At 35.9% G+C, this 22,643-nt stretch overlaps 1 protein-coding gene across 5 annotated transcripts in view; it reads right to left on the bottom strand.

Annotated features, from left to right (window-relative positions):
- POU2F1 (POU class 2 homeobox 1) overlaps positions 1 to 22,643 on the bottom strand; it is a 181,033-nt gene that overhangs the window by 69,057 nt on the left and 89,333 nt on the right. For 4 of the 5 annotated variants that reach the window (XR_615275.5, XM_002760427.7, XM_078356356.1 and 1 more), the window contains one exon: positions 6,855 to 6,920. Coding sequence is in view for 4 of the 5 variants with exons in the window: in XM_002760427.7 (XP_002760473.4) it covers positions 6,855 to 6,920 (66 nt within the window). In the remaining variant the exon portion in view is untranslated. Of the gene's footprint in view, positions 1 to 6,854; positions 6,921 to 10,039; positions 10,275 to 22,643 lie in introns of those variants that run through there. The other variant, XM_002760424.6, reaches the window with a different exon arrangement.

Consider the following 22,643-nt stretch of genomic DNA (forward strand, 5'->3'; position numbering starts at 1 on the left):
AGGGAGGGAGGGAAACAGACTTGATGATGCTATACATCTGGCTTTGAAGATGGAGGAAGGGGCCACAAGCCAAGGAGTGCAAGCAGTCTCTAGAAGCTGGAAAAGAGAAGAAAATGGACTTTCCATGAGGCCTCCAGAAAAAATAAAGCACTTACAACACTCTGATTTTAGGACTCTGACCTCGCAAACGGTATGATAGTAAGTTTGTGTTTTGTTTTACCCAGCAATTCTACTCCTATGTATATATCCCAAAGAATTGAAAACTGGGACTCAAACAGATACTTGTACACCAAAGTTCACTGCAACATTATTCGTAATAGCCAAATGGTAAAAACAATCCAGCTATCCGTTAACAGATAAATGTATAAACAAAATGTAGTAGATACATACAATGGAATATTATATAAAAAATACAGTTCTGATACATGCTACAACATGGAAGAACCTTGAAAACAAAGAATAGTTACCAAAGGTTGAGGGGAGGGAGGAATGGGGAAATATCACCTTTTCCAAGGTAAGCATCCTTGTGCAAACAACCATGCTATAAAAAATATTACCACTCCCTTCTATCTCTTTCCTTTTTGGTGATAGGATATTATTTTGACAAAAGAATCCAATGTTCCATTTTCTTCATTCCTGAGCTTGGACTGCTGATCTAGGCTATGGAAAGGTAATAAAGCTGAACTCTGAAAAATGGAGTTAGGGTGTCGACCCCACAAACGGTTGAAAATCTGCATATAACATTTGACTCCCACAAAACTCAAGTACTAATAGCCTACTGTTGACCAGAAGCCATACTGGTAACATAAACAGTTGACTCAAACCTATTTGCATGTTATATGTATTATATACTATATTCTTACAATAAAGTAAGCTAAAGAAAATCTTAAGTGAGAGAAAATATGTTTTCTACTCATTAAGTGGAAGTGGACCATCACAAAGATCTTCATCCTTGTCTTCATGCTGAGTCAGCTGAGAGGGAGGAACAGAAGGGGTCTTGCTGTCTCAGAAATGGCAGAAGACAAAAAGCTGGAAGAGGAGGCAGGAAGAGGGAGGCACACTTGGTATAACTTTATGAAAATATATTGTAATTTCTGACTGTTTTGCTTTTCATTTGTCTAAAAAATGTTTCTAGATGCTACCAATCCTTCTTCCACCATGTGCTTTAGTTTCAGTGCCCACATCATAAAAGGGTCCATGCTGTAAAAAGCAAAAAGCAATCTTTAATAGGATATAGATAGGGCTGTCCAGATCATAAACCCGGCTGTATCTGCACAGAACAGTACTGTTAGCCTATTCCTTTCTGCCTTAAATCTTGGTGCTCATGTCTTTCCTTACTAATAAATGTCCTCTGTAGCATTTTTTTCCCTTTCAGAGTAGGGCACTTTTGTCTGCATTAAAAACGTGTTCAGGCAGATATCTTTTCTCTTCAATGATTTTTTTTTAATTCTTTTTTTTTTTTTTTTCCGGTAGAGATGGGGTCCAGCTATGGTGCCCAGGCTGGTCTCAAACTCTTGGGCTTAGTGGATTATCCTACTTTGGCCTACAAAAACACTGAAATTACAGGTGTGAGCCATCACAGATGGACTTCAGTGATTTTCTTCATGGCATTTGAGAACTTGAGATCTGCTGCCACTTGGTTGGAAGAAGCTGCTTCTCCGATTATCCTAATATTTTGAAAGCCAAACATCTTTCTAAAATTATCAAACCATCCTTTGCTGGCAATAAATTATCCAGCTTTAGATCCTTCACCTGCCCTTTAAGTTGTCATATCATGACTGTGCTCCCTCTCAAATCACATTAGATTCTAAAGGTATGTCTTTCTTATAGCAATCTTGCCCCCATGTAAAAGCTGCATTTTTCTTTTTTGCGACAGGGTCTCACTCTGTCACCCAGACTAGAGTGCAGTGGTGTGATCTCGGCTTATGATAGCCTTGACTTCCTAAGCTCAGGTGATTCTTCCAGCTTATCCCCCCAAGCAGCTGGGACTACAGGTGTGTGCCACCACACCTGGCTCATTTTTTATATTTTTAATAGAGACAGGTTTCACCACGTTGCCCATGCTGGTCTGGAACTCCTGAGCTCAAGCAATCTGCCCACCTCAGCCTCCCAAAGAGCTGGGATTACAGGCATGAGCCACTGCGCCGGAGATAAAAAAGTATTTCGCAAAAAGTTCAAGCTTTTCATGTCTGCTGGTGTAGCTGCAGCAATGGCTTCATGCATTTCCTCTTCTTTTTTTTAAAATAATGGTCCTTACACTTAATTTACTTACCTTGAAATGGAGGGCAACTACAACTACAGACCTCAATCTACAGTACAATTCAAATTTTTCCTGTAAGGTCATGTCTTGTCTCTGCTTTGGGAAGCACTTTCAGTACTACCAGTGGTATAGGTCTTTGTATAGGTCTTATGGTATTACTTAAGGTTTAGGTTATTGCACTAAACAGGATGCAAAATACTCAAGAACAAAGAGAGATCACTTTTTACTGCAATACACAATTTACTTGATGAACTGTTCACTGCGATGTGATTAGGGTCACACAGCATTTTAAATGGATACTCACAATACTTGAGATCACCGCAATAGCAACAAGAGGTGGCTACAAAATTATTACAGTAGTATAGTAGGTACTGCAGTTAATTTTATGCAACTACAATTTAATACACTGTGTTGTTTACATTTGTTTATATTTCTCTAGACTGAATGGTGCCATGTATACGGTCTCTGACTGTGTGCATAAGTTTTGAAACATTTTAAGTTTTTATAATTTTAATAGATGTGGCTATTTCATGGTAATAAATGATAAAATGAAATAGCATCTACATATATTTATGCATTCATTACATACCTTTTAAATTTTTTCAATATTTCTCAATATTTCACAGTTCATCTGTTTTTCCAAACTGTTGTAAATCTCAAAAAAAAAACCAAACAAACAGACAAAACCTGCCAGGCGCAGTGGCTCATGCCTGTAATCCCAGCACTTTGTGAGGCCAAGGCGGGCAGATCACGAGGTCAAGAGATCAAGACCATCCTGGCCAACATGGTGAAACCCTGTCTCTACTAAAAGAATACAAAAATTAGCTGGGCATGGTGGCACGTGCCTGCAGTCCCAGCAACTAGGGAGGCTGAGGCAGAAGAACTGCTTGAACCTAAGAGGCAGAGGTTGCAGAAAGCTGAGATCACGCCACTGCACTCCAGCCTGGCACCTGATGTCTTTTTCCCTCTATCTCAGGGGGAAAAAAAATCCAATACATTTAATGAAAAAATATCTGCATATAAGTGAACCCATGCGGCTCAAAGCCATGTTATTCAAGGATCAACTGTATAACTATGTTGGCTGGATATGCTAACACATTTATTTTCTTTGAGCCTGACCCTCAACAGGCTTATCAATACTTTTTATAAATCTACTTAACCTTTAAGAGTATTTTAACAATAAAGTATATATAATAAAGTGGCTAGCCACACACCTACAGTAAGAATTCAAAAAAGAGTAGCTGCTGCCATTATTATTACTATATCCCTGCCCTCTTCTCAGGCGACCACCTCAACTACTTTAATGAGAAAAATGAGGCAATCTGATGTGAATCAATGCTCAGTTTTGCTTCTCCCTTCCACTTCAATTTTGTCATTGTATATTATTTGCTTCTTCTCCCTAGTTTTAGAGAAATGGGGTAGTCTTTTTTCATTTTCAGAGTCAACCCTCATTCTGCACTTCTGATCCTAGCCCTTCACCTCTACCTTGGTTCAATTAATTGTATTTCTTTCTCCACTCTCCTGCTCCCCAATGGGTCCTTGCACCTAACCTATAAACACACTCAAATTTCCTCACAGAAACACCTATTTAACACCACTATGGCACTTTTTAATACCTCTTCTTGAATTACTTACCATAATCTATCCAGAATCAGTTACCTATTTATCAGTATTGTCCCTTAATGAACTGTTAACTCCTTAAAGACTGAGGGTTATTTCATCTATCTTCACTGTATCTTCCAGTAACACTGATTATAGTACTTTACATGCAGAACAGGCACTTACTGAATACATTTTTAAAAACCTAAACAATAGATTTTCTGCAAACATATAAGGGCTATTTTGACAAAAAGTGCATCATTTGATTTTGCTTCTCAAATCACTGACAGAAGAAAGACAAAGAATTAACATATCAACACAATCTTAAAATAATTTTACAATATCATTATCCTTGAAGTCTCACAAATCAAAATTATTACAATTGTAAACATTTCAGGAAAAAATGATCTACACAAATGTATTTTGAATCCAGAAATTGTGAGGCTTTATTCTTATTATAATGCTAAGGGATCTTTCCCTTAAATATTTTACTTGTTTTTCATAAACCACCAATAGTTACTATTAATAGTTACTAACAACAAATAATAATTTTAGTTAACAAAAATAATAGTTAACTAACAAACAATTCAAGAGTCTGAAGGTTCATTTGTTGTATGCTTAAATAAAAACAAATTTGTAATCATAAAATTATCTAAACTGTAATTTTATATCTAATGTATCAAACATGGTTAAGCAAATATGCAAAGACTATGATAGGAACGGTCTACCACACATTCCATACTCAAAAGGGGTAAGAAATTCACAAGACTGTTTCATAAAGTGCTCCAGTTAAAACTTACATAGGTCTGGACATATACAAAATGTTGCTTAAATTTTCAGTTTTATTTTATTGCACTTCCTGGGGAAACTCACATGCAGGTTGCATATCCTAAACCTGCCTTTATTTCCTGGCTGGTTTTGTGCCTCAATTTCCTATTCTTTGAAATAATGGTATCTAACTTATCAAAAGAATTTAACTTGAAATCAGGTGATGCACACAGTGCATTAGGAAAAAACATGTCATAGAGGTTTCATACAAAGTGTTGCAGTTGCAGGCCAGGCATGGTGGCTCACGCCTGTAATCCCAGCACTTTGGGAGGCCAAGGCAGGCAGATCACCTGAGGTCAGTAGTTCAAGACCAGCCTTGCCAACATGATGAATCCCTGTCTCTACTAAAAATACAAAAAATTAGCTGGGTGTGGTAGTAGGCTCCTATAATCCCAGCTACTTGGGAGGCTGAGACAGGAGAACTGCTTGAACCCAGGAGGCGGGAGGTTGCAGTAAACTGAGATCACACCATTGCAATCCAGCCTGGGCGACAAGAATGAAACTCCATCTCAAAAAAAAAAGTGTTGCAGTTGCTCAATAAATGGTAACTGCTGAAACTGCTATTTTTAATAATACTGTTAATGCTAACAGTAGTAGCATTAAAAGTAAATACAGGGATTTCCATGGAGTCTGATGTTATGGGTATTTTCAGTGTTTTCCAATCATTTTACTTCTCTTTTCTTAGAAAAAAAAAAGTATGTTTCTTCTTTGAAGCTGTTCTTCAGGCACAGGTGTCTGGCCCACCACCCCACCCCCTAATCTCTTAAGGGGATCTGCTGCCCTATTTCTCCCTGTAAACATTTTCCATACCTAAGGTAGGTGGCTGAAGCACCAGCACTGGCATAGGAACCAGAGCTACACAAGAAAGAAAGATGGAGTCCCAACAGGGGACAGAGAAATAACAAAGAGGAGACTGTGTCTGACAGTTCAGACAAAATACAATGCTGCCCCTCCCCTTTTCAAGAAATACTACAGGAGTCTACTTGGCTAGCCTCAGTATGAGTACAATGAAGTATGTTAAACAAAACGGGGTGAACAGGGAAGCCCCACAGCTCAGTTTCGTATAAAGAGGTAGGTACAGTTTAGAGATTAACATAAGCACTTCCAAGTGTAGGACAGTTTACAGCAAAAGGCAAGTAGGCAGGAAACTGCTATATTAGTTCAACTCAGCCATTTACCATAAATTAAGAAGGCCTTTCATTATTACTTACCATCACTCATAGTTGAGCATTTTAAAAATTGTAAGTCAAAAGGAATCCCTCTCTGCAAGTGAAAAACCTAGTTTTTGGAAACAAGTACTTTCTGTGCATCCTTGCCCATAATTGTCTTATTTGGTTTACTATTTTGACTTATGCCTTTATCAGAAACCAGGGAAGTCCTTGTGTCATCTCTGGCAGATGAGAAAGATACATAATCTTACATCCTCTAAGCAATATACTGACTCAAGAGTATGAGCTGTGGAGACAGACCATCCTTTACGGATTTACCTTTCTCTCATGGGGCCTCAGTATTCTCATTTATATGATAATTTTCTTCTGATAAAAAGTTTAATGAAGTATAACTTTTTAAAATTACCAAATAAAAGAATGTATTAAAAATGTGTATCTGTTTATAACTACTTACTGATACTATCATAACTTTTAATATAATTTCTATTAAATGTAGGGCAGATAAAATTTACTATTTTGATTAACATCTGTAAGAAAAATAACATTTTACTGAATGGTTACTGTGTAGCTGGCATTTTTCTTAACATATCACATATATTATCTCCTTTAATACTCAAAATGACCTGAAATATATTATCCTCATTTTGTAATTGAATAAATTAAGTCTCAAAAACATTGGGGAAATTGCCTAAAGTCACATAGCTAGTAAGTGGTAAATCCATAATTCATACCCAAAACTATCTGACCCAAAGGACAATTTTCCTAACTGCTGCATAGTTTCTCTGATAGATAGAAGCAAAACAACAAGGCTATCTTCAGAAGAAAGTTAGATAAGCTTAAACAAACATAATCCCTCCCAGTTCCTAAAGGACTGAATCATATCTGACAACTCAATACTGAAACTGGTCTATATCTGCCAAATATGAGTCCTAGTTAGGTGGAAAGTTTCTTTGTGCTCCACTAGAGCTAATTAAAAAGCTAGATCAGAAAACTGTTACCTGTGTTGCCATCTCCACTCTCCATAGATGGTTTACTGGTTTCTGACGGATTGTTCATTCTTGAGTCTGCAATAAATCAGAGGTGAATAAGGTTTTTAAAAAACTGGGCATGGAGATGGGATTGAGGAGTCATACTTGTGGCAGAAAAAAAGGGTTAACTAATGTAATAATAATATAGTTCAAGGAGACCTAGTGTATACATGTCAGGCTAACACATTAGAAATTGTAATAAAAGGTTATCTGGGAAAAATTCAAAATTGCCCAGACCCTGAAGGGATTCACAAATAAACTGTCTTTTTAAAAACTTTTGACATTCTTTCAAGAAAGACAACAGAACTGTAATCTAAAAAAAATTAGAAAGTCTGATATGTAAAAGGAATAAATGCTTTGTAATGTGAAGTATAAAATATATTAAAGAAGTAAAACTGGAGAGAAGGGAGGCACCTCACAAAATAAAATGTTATTCCCAAATAAAGTATCTTTTCTCAACATGCAATGATATTCATTCATTATAACCGAAACAACCCACTGGTAATCTTGATAATAGATGGGACACTAACTCAACCCATGAACTAAAAGAAAACAACCTCTAAGATAAATTATCTCCAAATTTACACCCCTCCCCAACCAAACTAAACAAGTTGAAGTGAGAACATATGAAATTCATACCTCAACTACAAACCAGTACAAGTTGTACCATAAGGCGTAACAGGTACAGTTATTAATTTCAAAACTGAATGACAAACACACGCACTTAAAAGTAATACCTACCCTAAATGAAACTGCTACTATGAGTTTATCATTTCTGGGTTATCTATTTTTTTATTTCCATAGTTTAAAGTTTTCATCAAGCAATATTAGGTATCCCAGAAAATACATTAAGAGAAGACAAGAACTCTGCTTCCCTTCTAACTCTCTGAAAGGGTAAGAAATGAAACATACAGAAATATATCTCTTATTCTACTACTGTAGACTCAAACTTAGAATATAATCAAACAAATTTACTGCCAAATAAGTTCAGCCTTTCCCCCCATTGACTTATTTAGTGGTTAAATAAGTTAAAACATTTAACTACAATTATTAACAGAAAACAAATGTTTAAACTATATTGTGTTTTTGGCCAAAGAGCACGTTTGGTCACACGCTTAAACATCTAACTAGGAAATCAAAACAATCACTAGATAGAATTCTCAACCATGTTCTTCACAGTCGAATTATCCCCATGGATAACAGATGAGAAAAAAACATCAGGAGTCTTTCTTTTATAAATTTCATTTACAACAAGATGTTTAATAGCTTTTCTAATACAGTAAGTTTCTGTAACTGATGCTTGTCTTAAGGGCTTAGGTAGTTCTGTCACAACTTTGGTTTGGTTTTCTAATGTTCAAAGGGTTCAAATTCATGTTTGTGGTTGTAAATGAGGGCAGTTCTACAACTTGCTTCTCCTCAATGTCCAGAGAAATCTAGATGTCATCTGAAAGCATACTACGGTTTGAAAGGAAAAGGTGTATAACTCAGTGAAAATGAGCTTTTGAATGACAACCAAAATCTTACGAAAGTCAACAGAGATCACAACAAATGTATAGAATATACCATTAACAATGCTCAATGCTTCCTTTAAATGAATTTTAATGGAAAGTAGAAAAAATGATGAATCAGTTAACATTAGTAAAAGGAGTAACAGTTTTCTCACCTATGTGGGCACCAAAGAAATAAAGCAGCATAATTCTTAACAAGTCATGAGCCCCACCTTATACAATTCATATTCTAATTTTCCCATCTAAAAGTTAAAGACTATGTCACAGGGATTTTAAGTGAATCTTCTCAGAATCTTCTACTGAATTGTCAAGAGCTTCAAAAGCATTAAACAAAATCATCTCAATACACACAAAAATAAAACATTACTTCACATACACACAAAAATAGAGTTGCACAACAGAAGACTGTTTAAATAATGTTTTACTATTAAGTGAAAGTAAGAGATATAATTTCTAATTCTAAGATGAAATGTTAGAATCTTCCAAAAAGGTATTTTTCTTTCCTTTTTTAAATTCCCAACTAAGTAAATGTCAAAGAGTAAATACAAGATTTAATTCCTGACATAAATTTGTTGTTTGTGTCATTCCCCTTTACATAGTGGCTTTGCTTGTGCTGGGCAGATATTGCTACCCTGGGTTTAGGCCATGCCTTCCACACAAGAATTCAAACATTTTCAGTATGAAGGTGACAGGAGTAGCCTCAATTTTCAAGTCTGGAAAATGAAAATATATTAAAAAAAGTCATTTGCAAAAGTTTTAAACGTGAGATATCCAAGTCCTAGAGTTCATATCATTTAACTTTCCAGGTGACTAGAGTAACTTAAAAAAGTCTCAATAATTCTGCATACAAACAGACAGAACTCCACACAAAATATGACCACCATTAGCCACTGATATCTAAAAATCAAAGTGCCTTGATTTCTTTGAAATCTCTGTCACCAAAGATGATTTAAATATATTTAAGCTGGCATCTTCCTCTCCAAAAGGCTTGCTGCTCTATGGAGAAAACTCTAAAATGAGGTTTTCCAACATTCAAAATTGTAGTTATCTACAGTATATACTTGATTTAAAAAAATAAGAGAGACTAATCCTAGCAAAAATTTGAAAACAGTTAATAGTTTCTAAAATCTGGAAATTGATCAACAGATCTACTGCAGCAACCATTACAATTACCCTCTTTATTAACATTTATGAAATTCTTCACTGTGACTCGACTTTATTTTTCATGGAGCATTTTGGTTTTTGTATAAGACACTCTCATTAGGTATGAAAAACATTTTTGTTAATATGTATATATTATCTATTACAGTTATGCCTTGTTTCAGATTTAAGATGTCTTTATAACTACATGAAATGTTCTCAATAGGAATTTCCAAAAAGCAAAAATGTTCATTCAAGCTGAACTCTAAATTCACTGTATTTACTAGTAATAACCTCTGAACCAGAAGAGCTAGTCACAGGGAGGGACCTACTGCAAATTCAAGTAAGCTTGTGCTTTGCAAATGCTTTCCTCCTTCCCAGCTCAGTCCAACTCTCTCCCTCCCCCCATATAGGCTGCATATGCGATTAAGCATTTATGCATAGTCAACCCCACATACGCTATTTCCATATTAAAGCTTCTAAGAGAAGAACTGTGCTGGTACCCACCTAGAACATAGTCACTGCAGTCCAGCATTGCTGTGAAATCTTCTAGAGGAGCAGAGAGTCCAAACAAGGAAGAAACAGGTAGCGATTTGGGGTGGGGAAAGAAGGTACTACTATTTCTAACAAATCTACACTATGTTCTTAAGAGAAAAGGGGGGAGTGGGTAGGGTGGAAAGTGGATTAAGGGGAAAAGCAAAATCAACTTCTGTTACACCATAGCAATCTTCAACTGAATAAGGAAACTTCAGTTGCTCAGAGGAGTTTTAGTCTCTCCTACCAGCTAGGACTGACATTGTCAAGGCAACTGAAGCATGAAAAAGTTCCTCTTTTTGTAATAAAATAGAAACAAAGATTGCAGCTGGCAGTTTCCATAATGAAGCTTAATCAGTATGCGCGTGATTAAGGCCTTATGCAAATCTCTTCTCGTTAGCACAGCAGCCAGCACTTTGAAGTCCATGAACAATTCATTTACAGAATATACTGAAAGCACTCCCTGCATAATTTAAATCGTTGCATAAATATTTATCAGTCCATTTGCATATTAATTGGCAGTGCATGAAGGGAAAAATTATCTCCTGAGTGCCAGCATAATAATTAGGAGGATAAAATGAGACTTCTTCCAATGGCCTGGCTTCTTGGACCTAACTGAAGATAGTACCAGGGGAGAAGGGAGGTACAGGAGACAGAGTTCTGTTAAAATGCCACTGAAATGACACGTACAAATTAGAAACAACTCTACAGACTTAAGCACCTTTAATCTTATTCCTGCTGGCAACAATGACTTCAGTAATAAGAGGATTTGCAAAAAGCTTTCTACACAATCCAAATAATCCCAAGGAAACAATTAGCAAGGTAGAAGCAGAACACAAGGCTGTCAAGATGGTGCTAGTCTACTGATAGGAATTTTCCAATTCTTAACACACTTCTGTCAAGAGAAAGTCCCACTTTAAGACATGGCAACAGTAAACCCAAGAGCACTGCAAAGTGTATAAAGTGTCTTAAAGAGTATAGAAGTTCATTATCTACAAATCTTTTTATACTATCAAATTAACAGAATAGATTAGCTGAATGCAACATATTATGCAGTAACCTTCCCCCATGAAAATCTATCTCAAGTAGGAAAAAGTTTGTTACTTAGAATCTCTATTGTCAAAGGGTGGGCCATGTAAATTGCGGAGTTACTTAGTATTTTCAAGTAAATTTCACTTAATGAACATACATACATGTATATAATCCTTACTAAACTGTGTTTATTAAATTTAAAGTACATTTACAAGGTAAGTCATCAACTCAAAACTGTTAAGGCATTATAACATGACAACATTACAGCCTAATCATCATAGACAATTCAGAAGATTTATTTAAAAACCCATGGAGTAATAAGCATTATTACCCTTTTCTTTCCTTAAATATTATTAAAATAAGGAAACTGAGGCACAGAGAACTAAAACACTTTATCCAATGTCACACTAGTAATTTGGAGTCAGGATTTAAAACTAAAATTTTCTGACATCAGAATCTGTGCTCTTGGCTATTCCTATGCATTATGGATGAGTTACACATGTAGGGAATTGCTGGGAGGTGGTAAAGGAACAGACTGAATAGTTTGTTTTCACTGCAGTGAGGAAACCAGTAAACGTTGGCATAGGCATTGTGTTTAAAAGTCAGGTGTGTACAGATATACAGAAGAGAGCCCTAGATTTGAGAAGCGTTCTCAAAGATGTCATCCTACTAATAACTGCTTTTATTTAGAACTAGTCTTCAAGAATATCAAACATCTGATTTTTAAAATATGTATGCACCTTTTCCCAACATTAAGGTTGAAATTAAACTCAACATGCATATGAGGAAATGAAAGACAAGGTTTTAAAAAGAAGCCTTTAAAAAGATTCCCCTGCAAATCAGTAGAGGACCAGAAACCTGAAACTTTTGGATCAGCACTCCGTATTACTAGTTTTTCTGTTTTACAGAATCACAAAATACGTATGAGGAGAGACTTTGTGGGGAGAAACTTAACACTGCCATTTAGTACCTGTAATACCTGTTTAAGTTCCTTCCCTCTTTGGGTCTTAATTTTCTCATCTATAAAATAATGATGATATCCCTTTAATGAGGTTATTGTGAGGTAAATGTTTTCATGCTTCTCATAAGAGTGTGGACTGGAAGAATGTGATGCAGTTGTGCCAGGGCAGACATCAAGTTGCTGGATAAACATGGTCCATCTTTTGAAAGCATCAATACAATTTAATATTTCACACTACTTTGTATTAAAATAAGAATATATCATAGAAGAGAATACAAATTTCAAATGAGTTTTTAAGGTAGAATATGTTGGATTATACAAATTCTCCTTGGTGAGAAAAGATGAAAAGCAATGGTGAATGTGACTAGATTATAGTAGATATCAATAAATGTTTATCTCTCTCCCCTTCTGCCTTTACAAAATTTTTAATTTATTGCTTGCACCTATTATAAGATATTTCTGCAACTTACCATCTTCCCTTTTCTACTTTATGTAATAACATCTTTAAACTACCTTTCTAGTGGCAGTGTGGTCTTTCATATCTTAGCTAAGGATGACTTGGAGCCAGACAACCATTGCTGACTAAGAAATGTGTCTGTACCCAACAGGAACAGCACCTTTCTAGTGAAACAGCCTCCCGCTAGGCTAAGAGAGTCCCACAGGGCCTGTGTACAGCAGGGAGGCTAGAGTTTACCAGCCCACACAGGCTACTATTTAGCGTGAGACCTCCTTCCCCTCTACTGCAAAGCTCACCCAGGAAAAAAGCTCACTTTGCTACAGTGGGAAAGAAAGGCAAGAAAAACACCTTTCTGCCACTCTTGATCTATGTACCCTATTAATTTTAGAGGGAAAGTTTAACTACCAGGAGTTTGTCCAAGCCTCTACAGATGGATCGGGAGAGGGATGGCCACCATCTCTCACTTGTACTCCCCAACCATGGCACATCTATGTCCAAAAGAAGAAAATAACAGCTTTTCCCACAAAGTTCAGATGTTCACTTCACTTCGCCATCTGTCTGAAATATTAGCAAAGAATCACTTAGATTAAAACTTAGCCTAGAAAGAACACCCCTTATACAAAGGAAAACCATTTCTGAGAGGTTTGTTGGATTGTTGGTCATTCATACTTCAGCATGAATTAATACAGAATGAATTAATTCAGAATGAATTAATACAGTCCCATTGCTTTCATTTAACCCCTAGTTCAGGGGTTGATTAGTGAGGCAATGGTTGTTTCTACTAGAAAAGTGGCCAATAAATAATAAAATAACTGATGTTTAGAAGACCTGGATTGGGGGTGGGGTAATAGGGGTAAAGGGTACATAGAAGGAAGTAATAACAGGAAATAGTAGTAACATATAAAAGTATAAAAAGGAGCTGAAAGGGCAAGTTCAAACTCATGTATTTCAAAATTATACCTAAAATGCAGCATTTTTTTTTCTAAAAGAAGGGACAAACACTCTTCCAGGACCCAGAATTCATGGTTAACACTGTTAGTATTAAAATACTTTTACACTCATGATCTTATGGGCCAGTGTAGGTATCATTAGAAATGAAATTGAGGGCAATGACAACTAAATCAAAGTAGTGTTTTAAAACACGCCTTTTTATATGAGATGAAATTGAGACTGGCCTATACTCTACCTTACTAAATCATTAACATCCAGCCTGGTCATGCTGTATTCAAATAGCCATTGGTACACCCTATTCCGTACTGTCTGTATAAATAGTTGAACAGGTAGAAACGTTTGACTCAACAATTATTCCCGCTTACCTCCATTCTATAACATGACAGGGAGTCTGTATCTTTTAGCTTCACTAGTTTCACCCGAGGCAATCTCAACAGTACACCAATATCCTTTCTAACTTCTTTTCCAATCTACCAATAATTTAGTGTCTTATTACTTACAGAAAACAATGATATTTCTTCAACATTCAGTAATAAAAATAGTTAACTCAAGCATTATAAATAGTTACCAAAAAAGTCCAAAAAATCCATCACACACATACAGCCTAAAATAATTTTACTAATGCCCACCAATGAAAGAACATTCCAGGATCTGAAAATTTTAGACACAGAATCAAGTGATAGGTGTTGGCACTGCCAACATTCTTGTGCACTACATCGCAGAACATGTAAATGATCCGGGGTCTCAGTGACAAAAAAAAAAAAATCTTTCAGAATAACTTAATAGAATTTCTATCATTTACTAAAAATCTGGATGGGCAGGTATCACAAAAGAAATGTACTTTATCAACGTGGCTATTAAGTACTGCCAAATAATAAGCAATCTGAAGGATAACCTTACTCCATAAAAAGTAAACTGAGGCCTACTTAATGACTCTTAGGGTCACATAGCTACTAACAGAGAGCCAGGGTATTGTGGGGTTGGGGACTCAAGCAAAATAAGGAGGCATGAGAAGAAGACAAGTAAAATGAAATATGTAAAAACTCTTATCCCAAGAGGCTGAGACTAGTAATTGGTTGAACAAAACCATCAACCTAAATATCATAAACACATGTACATAATCATTTTATTTTAACCCAAAGCATATAAATATGCACTTATTCACCAATCTTTTAGGTCAAAGCCTTTTCTTTGAGTTTGGATCCAAACTCAAAAGTTTTTTAAGCTTTCCACTGAAAATCACATTTTCATTTTACATTGTACATATATGTACAGACTATTTAAAAACTCAAGAAAAGCTCCATAAAACAATGCTCATTTCCAGGTATAAATGTATTGTAATGTGTTCTAAAATATTTCTTTAAAAAAATTGTTGACTTAAACCCATTAAATTGACTTTATGTCCTACAGCTTAAAAAACACTGTAGGGGCAAGAATTCTAAGACACATGAGGCAATCTGAGTGCATAATCCTTTTCTATTTTTTTTTTTTTTTAAGAATAATTTATCCCTACTATTTTATAGCTCTCTTGCATACATCTAACTCAGCATTTTTTAGTAATTACCCTTTATCAAATCTTTCTAAAACATTTAGCTTAATTTTCACAGAAACAGCATCTCTTTTTCTATTCTTTTCCTTGGTTTATGTAATTATTTAAATTGTGTAATTAGGCCAGTTGCGGTGGCACATACCTATAATCCCAGTACTTTGGGAGGTGGGGGCAGACAGATCACCTGACCTCTGGAATTTGAGACCAGTCTGGCCAACATGGAAAAAACCCATCTCTACTAAAAAGACAAAAATTAGCCAGGTATGATGGCATGCACCTGTAGTCCCAGCTACTCAGCAGGCTGAGGCATGAGAATCCCTTGAACATGGAACGCAGAGGTTGTAGTCAGCTGAGATTGTGCCACTGCACTCCTGCCTGGGCAACAGAAAGACAATCTGTCTCTAAGTAAATAAATAGTGTGATTAAAATTAGTACAACTAGCATGGACAGTATTGGGAGCACAAACAAGTATATAGCTCTTGGTAACTTTACAACTCAACTGGTAAACATACCATGGAGTAAGAATTCAGCATGCTATAGGGAATCAGATAGTGCTTCAAACAGGAATGGGCTGTCAGTTAATCTCATCAAGTCATTTAAGTGGTGGTTCATTCAGAAAGCTACCATACCAGAAAGCAGTTTGAAATGGCATGGTTTCTGGTCTCTTTTAACCTGTGCTATATTACATTTTTACAGCTATTTACATAGCTCATCTACTGTTCACTCTCACAATCTGGCATTCTTTAAAACTCAACCTATTACAAAATCCAATCCTGAATTTCTTGGTTGTAAAAGCTTATATCTTTGTGTCGCTCTATTAAAGTTTTACCAATCCACTAAACTTATCTGTCTAGCCTATCCTACCATGCTGTTTCTCTACCTCTATAACTTTCATTCTAAAGTGTTTTGCCAAGTCACTGATTTCATGCATTAATGCATTTGACAAGTATTTACTAAGTGCTTTTTTTTTTAAGAGACAAGTTCTCTCTATGTTGCTCAGACTGGTCTTGAACTCTTGGTCATGAGCCATCATCCCACTTCTGTCTCCCAAGTAGCTGGGATTACAGGCATGAGCCACCATGCCAGCAGTGTCCTACTGTTTGTTAGGCATTCACTTATTGAGGTACTTTTTGGCTGTTTCTAAGTATTAGGCTATTAAAATAAATCTGCTGTAAACTTTTATACATAGGATATACAGACGATAACAAGTCCACACTGGGAGAAAATATTTGCAAAGCACATTTCTGATACAGGACTGATATATATATAATACATAAAGAACATCTGTAGACATTTTTATGTGAACATGTTTTACTTCTCTGGGATAAATGCACAGAAGTGAGACTGCTAACTCATAGGGCATGTGTATGTATAAGGCTATTCTTTCTTTTTTTTTTGAGACGGAGTTTTGCTCTTGTTATCCAGGCTGGAATGCAATGGTGCGATCTCGGCTCACCGCAACCTCTGCCTCCTGGGTTCAGGCAATTCTCCTGCCTCAGCCTCCTGAGTAGCTGGGATTACAGGCACGTGCCACCATGCCCAGCTAATTTTTTTGTATTTTTAGTAGAGACGGGGTTTCACCATGTTGACCAGGATGGTCTCGATCTCTTGACCTCATGATCTACCCGCCTCGGCCTCCCAAAGTGCTGGGATTACAGGCTTGAGCCACTGCGCCTGGCCGCCATTCTTGCATTGCTATGAAGAAATGCCTGAGGCTGGGTAATGGATGAGAAAAGAGGTTTAACTGGCTCAGGTTTTGCAGGCTGTATAGGAAGTATAGCAGCATCTGCTTTTGGGGAGGCCTCAGGAGGCTTACAATCATGGTAGAAGGTGAGGGAGGAGCAGGCGTGTCATAATGCAAAAGCAGAAGCAAGAGAGACAGAGGTTGGAGAGGGAGGTTGCCACACACTTTTAAATGACCAGATCCCTCGAGAACTCACTATCAGGAAGCCTGCACCAAGCCATGAGGGATCCACCCCTATAATCCAAACACCTCCCACCAGGCCCCACCTCCAACACTGGGGATTACAATTTGCAATGAGATCTGGGTGGGGACAAATATCCAAACTCTACTTGTATCAGGTTTAGGGATTTTGATGGTGCTGTTATTTGGAGACAGGGTCTCACTTTGTCATCCAGGCTAGAGTTCAGTTGTGTGATCACAGCTCACTGCAGCCTCAACCTCCTGAGCTCCAGCAATCCTATCTCAGCCTCCCAAATAGCTGGGACCATAGATGCATACCACAATGCCCAGCTATTTTTACTTTTGTAGAGACGGGGACTCCCTGTGTTACCCAGGTTGGTCTGGAACTCCTGGGCTCAAGCCATCCTCCCACCTCAACCTTCTAAAGTATTGGGATTACAAGCATGAACATGCCTGAACTGTTTTGTCTTTTAAGAAAGTGCCAGATATTTTTCAGAATACCTGTACCACTTTACATTCCCAAACAATGTAAGAGAGATCCGCTTCTCCAAATCTAGCATTTGCTATTGCCAGTATTTTTTAATTTTCACTGTTCTATTAGTGTAGTGATACCTCATGGTGATCTTAATTTGCATTTCCCTAGTGGCTAGTAATACTGAACATCCTTTTATGTGCTTATTTGCCATCCATACAGCCTCTTCAGTGACATGTCTATTTCTTTCTTTTGAATTTTTCTTAAAAAATCCAAAACTTTCATTTTCTAATGAATGGTTTCCTTAGGCTTGAATTTGAAAGTTCTTTATATACTGTAGATAAGAGTCCTTTGTCAGATATGTTCTTTGCAAATATTTTCTACCATTGTGAACCATGTCTTTTCATCCTCTTAACAGAGGTATGTGCATAGAAAATATTTTAATTTTGATAAGCCAATTTATCAATTTTTCTTTTATGGATTGTATGTTTGGTGTCATGTTTAAAAACTGTTCATCAAATCCTACATACTGAAGATTTTCTTCTGTTTTGTTTTTGGATGTGAGGTTTAGGTTAAGTTCCTGTTTTGATTTGTTTTGTTTTCTTCAGTCAGTTGTGAAAAAGACTATCTTACTCCATTGAATTGCTTTTGTACCTTAGTCACAAATAAGTTGGCTATATGTCTCTGGGTCAATTTCTCAGTTCGATATTCTGTTCCAATGATTTGTGTTAATCCCTCCACCAATAATCTCAAGTTTGATTCCTGTGGCTACATAATAAATCTTGAAATTAGAGTAATTGACTCTTCTTTATTTTATTCTTCTTCGAAATGTTTTCAGCTATTTCAATTCCTTTGCATTTTCATATTAATTTTAGAATAATCTTGTCCATGACTAGAAAAAAGTCTGTGAGAATTTTGACAGAAAGTACATTATCAGTTTGGGGAGAACTGATTTTTCCCATGTTAATCCTGAAATATAGTATATCTCTCCCTTACTCTGTATCTTCCTTGATTTCTCTCATTAGCACTTTGTGGTTCTCAGCATACAAATCCTGTACATGTTTTGTTGGATTTACAACCAAGTATAGTCATACTTTGTTTAACAATGGGGCTATGTTCTAAGAAATGTGTCATGTGGTGGTTTCATCACTGTGTGAACATACTTACACAAAACTAGATGTTATAGCCTACTATACGCCTAGGCTATATGGCATAGCCCATTATTCCTAGGCTACAAATCTGTACAGCATGTTAGTATTACTGTAGGCAACTGTAACACAATGGAATTTTTATTTCTAAACAAGTATTTCCAAAGTGGTGGTATCTGAATATCTGACCACACATAAACACAGAAAAGGTACAGTAAAAAGACAGTATAAAAGATTAAAAATGGTACACCTGTATAGGGCACTTACCATGAATGGGACTTTCTGGACTAGAAATTGCTAAGGGTGAGCTAGGGAGGGAGTTGTGAGTGAATGTGAAGGCCAAAGACATTACTGTATACTAGTCTTGACTATGGAAAGCCTGTACACTTAAGCTACACTAAATTTATAAAACTATATTTTCTTTCTTGAGTAATAAATTAACCTTAGCTTACTGTAACTTATTTACTTTATAAACCTTTCATTAAATAAAAGTTTAAATTTTGGCCAGGGGTGGTAGCTCATGCCTGTAATCCCAGCACTTTGGGAAGCTGAGGCGGGCATATCACTTGAGGTCAGGAGTTTGAGACCAACCTGGCCACCATGGCGAAAGCTTGTTTCTACTAAAAATATAAAAATTAGCTGGGTGTGGTGGCACACCCTTGTAATTCCACTGCTTGGGAGGCTGAGGCAGGAGAATCCCTTAAACCTGGGAGGTAGAGGTTGCAGTGAGCTGAGATTGTGCCACTGCACTCCAGCCTCAGTGACAGATATTGGCTTCTGTAATAACCCCATAGTAGCTTAAAATACAAAGACACTGTATAGCTGCACAAAAATGTTTACTTTCTTTACATCGTTTTTATAAGGTTTTTCTATTTACAAATTTTTTTTAATTAAGTTTTTTTGTTTTGTTAAAACTAAGACTCCCAACTAGATGAGCCTACACAGGGCTAGAATCATCAAGACATCACTAAGATAGGAATTTTTCAGTTCCATTATAACCTACAGTATTCAGTGATATACACTGTCCATCATTAACTGAAACATTGTTATGCGGCACATGACTGTATTTCTTGTTTGTTTTTTTAGCCATTCTTTCAGAGTAGGTCTGCTAGAGGTAAATTTTCTTTCTTTTCCTTCACCTAACAAAGACATTACTGTATACTAGTCTTGACTATGGAAAGCCTGTACACTTAAGCTACACTAAATTTATAAAACTATATTTTCTTTCTTGAGTAATAAATTAACCTTAGCTTACTGTAACTTATTTACTTTATAAACTTTTCATTAAATAAAAGTTTAAATTTTGGCCAGGGGGTTCCTTTTCTTTCCCCTTTATTCCTGAAGGATATTTTTGCTAAATATAGATTTGGGGGAGTTTGAGCTCTCTCTGTATCTGAAAAATACCATGCCATAGCCTCCTGGCCTCAATGGTTTCTGATAAAATATCTATTATCCCTGGAATGGTTTTCCCATAGGTAAGGTATCATTTCTCTCTGTTGTTTTCAAGACTTTTTCCTTTGTCTCTCGTTTATAGAAGTTTTATTATAACACGTCTTGGGAGTTTTTAAAAAATTTTTTTTGCTTGAAATTTGCTCAGTTTCTTGATCTATATAGGTTTATGTCTTCTACCAAATCTGGGGAGTTTTCAGCCACTGTTTCAAAGTACTTTTCAGCAAGTTAGAATTTTTGTTGTAGATCTTTGTGTTGCAGTCCCAAAGGTCCCTGAGCGTTCATTTATTATTATTTGTTCTCTTTTCTCTTTCTTGTTCAGATTGGGTAATTTCTATTGTTCCATCTTCAGTTCACTCTGTCTCCTCCATTCTGCTGGGAGCCTACACAATGAATTTTAATTCAGATATTGTAGCTGTCTGTTCTAAAATTTCTACTTAGTTTTTCTTAATATTTCCTATTTACCAAAGCCTATTTCTTTGCTTAGACTTCATACTTTTTTCATTTGTTTCAAGTGTGTCCATAATTACTCGTTGAAGCATTTTCATGACAGCTGCTTTAAAATCCTTGTCAGATAATCCTAACATCTCTGTCATCTTGGTCTATTAATTAGGCATTTTGTTTACATATTTTTATGTACATGGGCATTTCTGCTTGGTAAACTGTTCCTTTATCACTTTAAAATTACCCTCCCTTTTTTGGCCTCAGAACTTACTGTTATAACAGCCCTTTTGTTTTGATACTATTTGACTGGCTTATCTCCACAGATTCATTAATCATCTTTTCTGTGTCATTTAGTTTTAGGTATGTCTCTTATGAAAAGAAATAGATAGGGTTTTCATTTTTTAAAAATCCAATCTGAGTAGAGGTTTGTTTAAGCCCTTTACTACTTCCTTCGTGATTACTAATACATTTGGCCTTTTCCTGTCATGTCACTTTACAGTTTTGATTTACTTTAGTTCTTCTTTGTTACTGATCTCCCTTACCCTTCTTTCCTAATTTACATTAAATGTAATTTCTTTATGCCTCTTTCTTCCCCCCTTAACAGTTTAGGAGTTAAATATTCTTTTTATATTTGCTATTTATAACTTGCTAACAAATTCTAAAGTTAATCAATGTCCCTAGATCATTCTAATAAGAAAAAATCTGCATATAAATTATCTTCACACAGATAGTAACTCCTTGAGTTTTCTGGAATTCATCTTATAATCTGGCATTAATTGTTTATAAATAATGTTGTATGAAAAGAATTTAGAGCTGAGGTAAATGAGACCAGAATTGACTTAAAAACATTAAAAAGTGCTTATTGTTCTTCATAAATGATGGAATGTTTTCACATCATAAAAGCAATTCATTTTAAACTGATTATATTCCTTAAAATTAAAAATAATCAATGTTCAGAGCATCTCTACTTAGCCAGCTAATTATCTTTAACACCTTAAATGTAACAGCTCCTAAGAGTAGGATTAAGATAATATAAAATGCCTAATTATGCTTAATTAAAAAAAAATCTCAAAGAATTTTCATCAAACTGGAACTAATAGGGTTCCAAATTAAAAATAAATAAGAATAGTGGAAGCAAATTAACCAAAGGTGGACTAGTAGAAGCAAACTTGTCCAATTTACTTTAATATTTGTCAAAAAAAATGAACTTTTTTTCATAATTCAGTCCAAAAGCCATTAGATGGTGCTGAGCAAGGCAGGCATCTAAGCTTAGTAAAGTGAGGGGATAGCAGCAACCAGAAGATTGGTTATATGGAGAGAGACGACTATAGTTAAGTAAGTATTTTAAGGATAATTGAGAGCTATGTGCACCACTGCTGGAGGAAAGAACTAAGAGAAAAAACCAGAATGAACTATATAATACTAAATTGGAATTAGAGGTTTTGGCATAAAGTCAATGGTTTTCAAAATATACAAATGCAGAAATAAATATAGCTTTAAGTAAAATACACACACATATACATATATTCTATTCTCCAGAGTGCCTGGGGGCAATAATATCCCTATAGCAATGAGCACACTTGACACCCAGACTTTGATTTCTAAATGCTACTTTCTACTATTAAAAAGACAGTGATTCTCAAAACAAACAATAAAAACTATTAGTGGAAATACTTTAAAAAATTATAGGAATATGTGAAAAAGACACAAAACCAGTTTGAATGGATTCTCAGCCAAATTTTGGACAATTTGGACAAGAAAAAAATAATGAATGAATTGTAATTATTACTTAAAGGAATCTGTGAGTCCATACAGATATCATAAATATAGAAAAGAGAAAGCTTTTCCTTATAGTAGGATGCCAAATAATGTAGAATAAATAATGTAATTAAGAAATCAATATTTGAAAACCATCACAGTATTAGTTCAGTCAGGAAATAACAAAAGACCAGGCTGGCTCATGCCTGTAATCCCAGCACTTTAGGAAGCCTAAAGTGGATCACTTGAATCTAGGAGTTTGAGACCAGCCTGGACAACATAGTGAGATCCCATCTCTACAAAAAATTTAAAAGTCAGCCAGGTATGGTGGCATGCACCTGTAGTTCCAGCTACTCAGGAAGCTGAGGTGGGAGGATCTGCTAAGCCCATGAGTTTGAAGCTTCAGTGAGCTATGACTGTGCCACTGTACTC

This window comes from Callithrix jacchus, chromosome 18 (assembly GCF_049354715.1).
Source record: "Callithrix jacchus isolate 240 chromosome 18, calJac240_pri, whole genome shotgun sequence".
Lineage (NCBI taxonomy): Eukaryota > Metazoa > Chordata > Mammalia > Primates > Cebidae > Callithrix > Callithrix jacchus.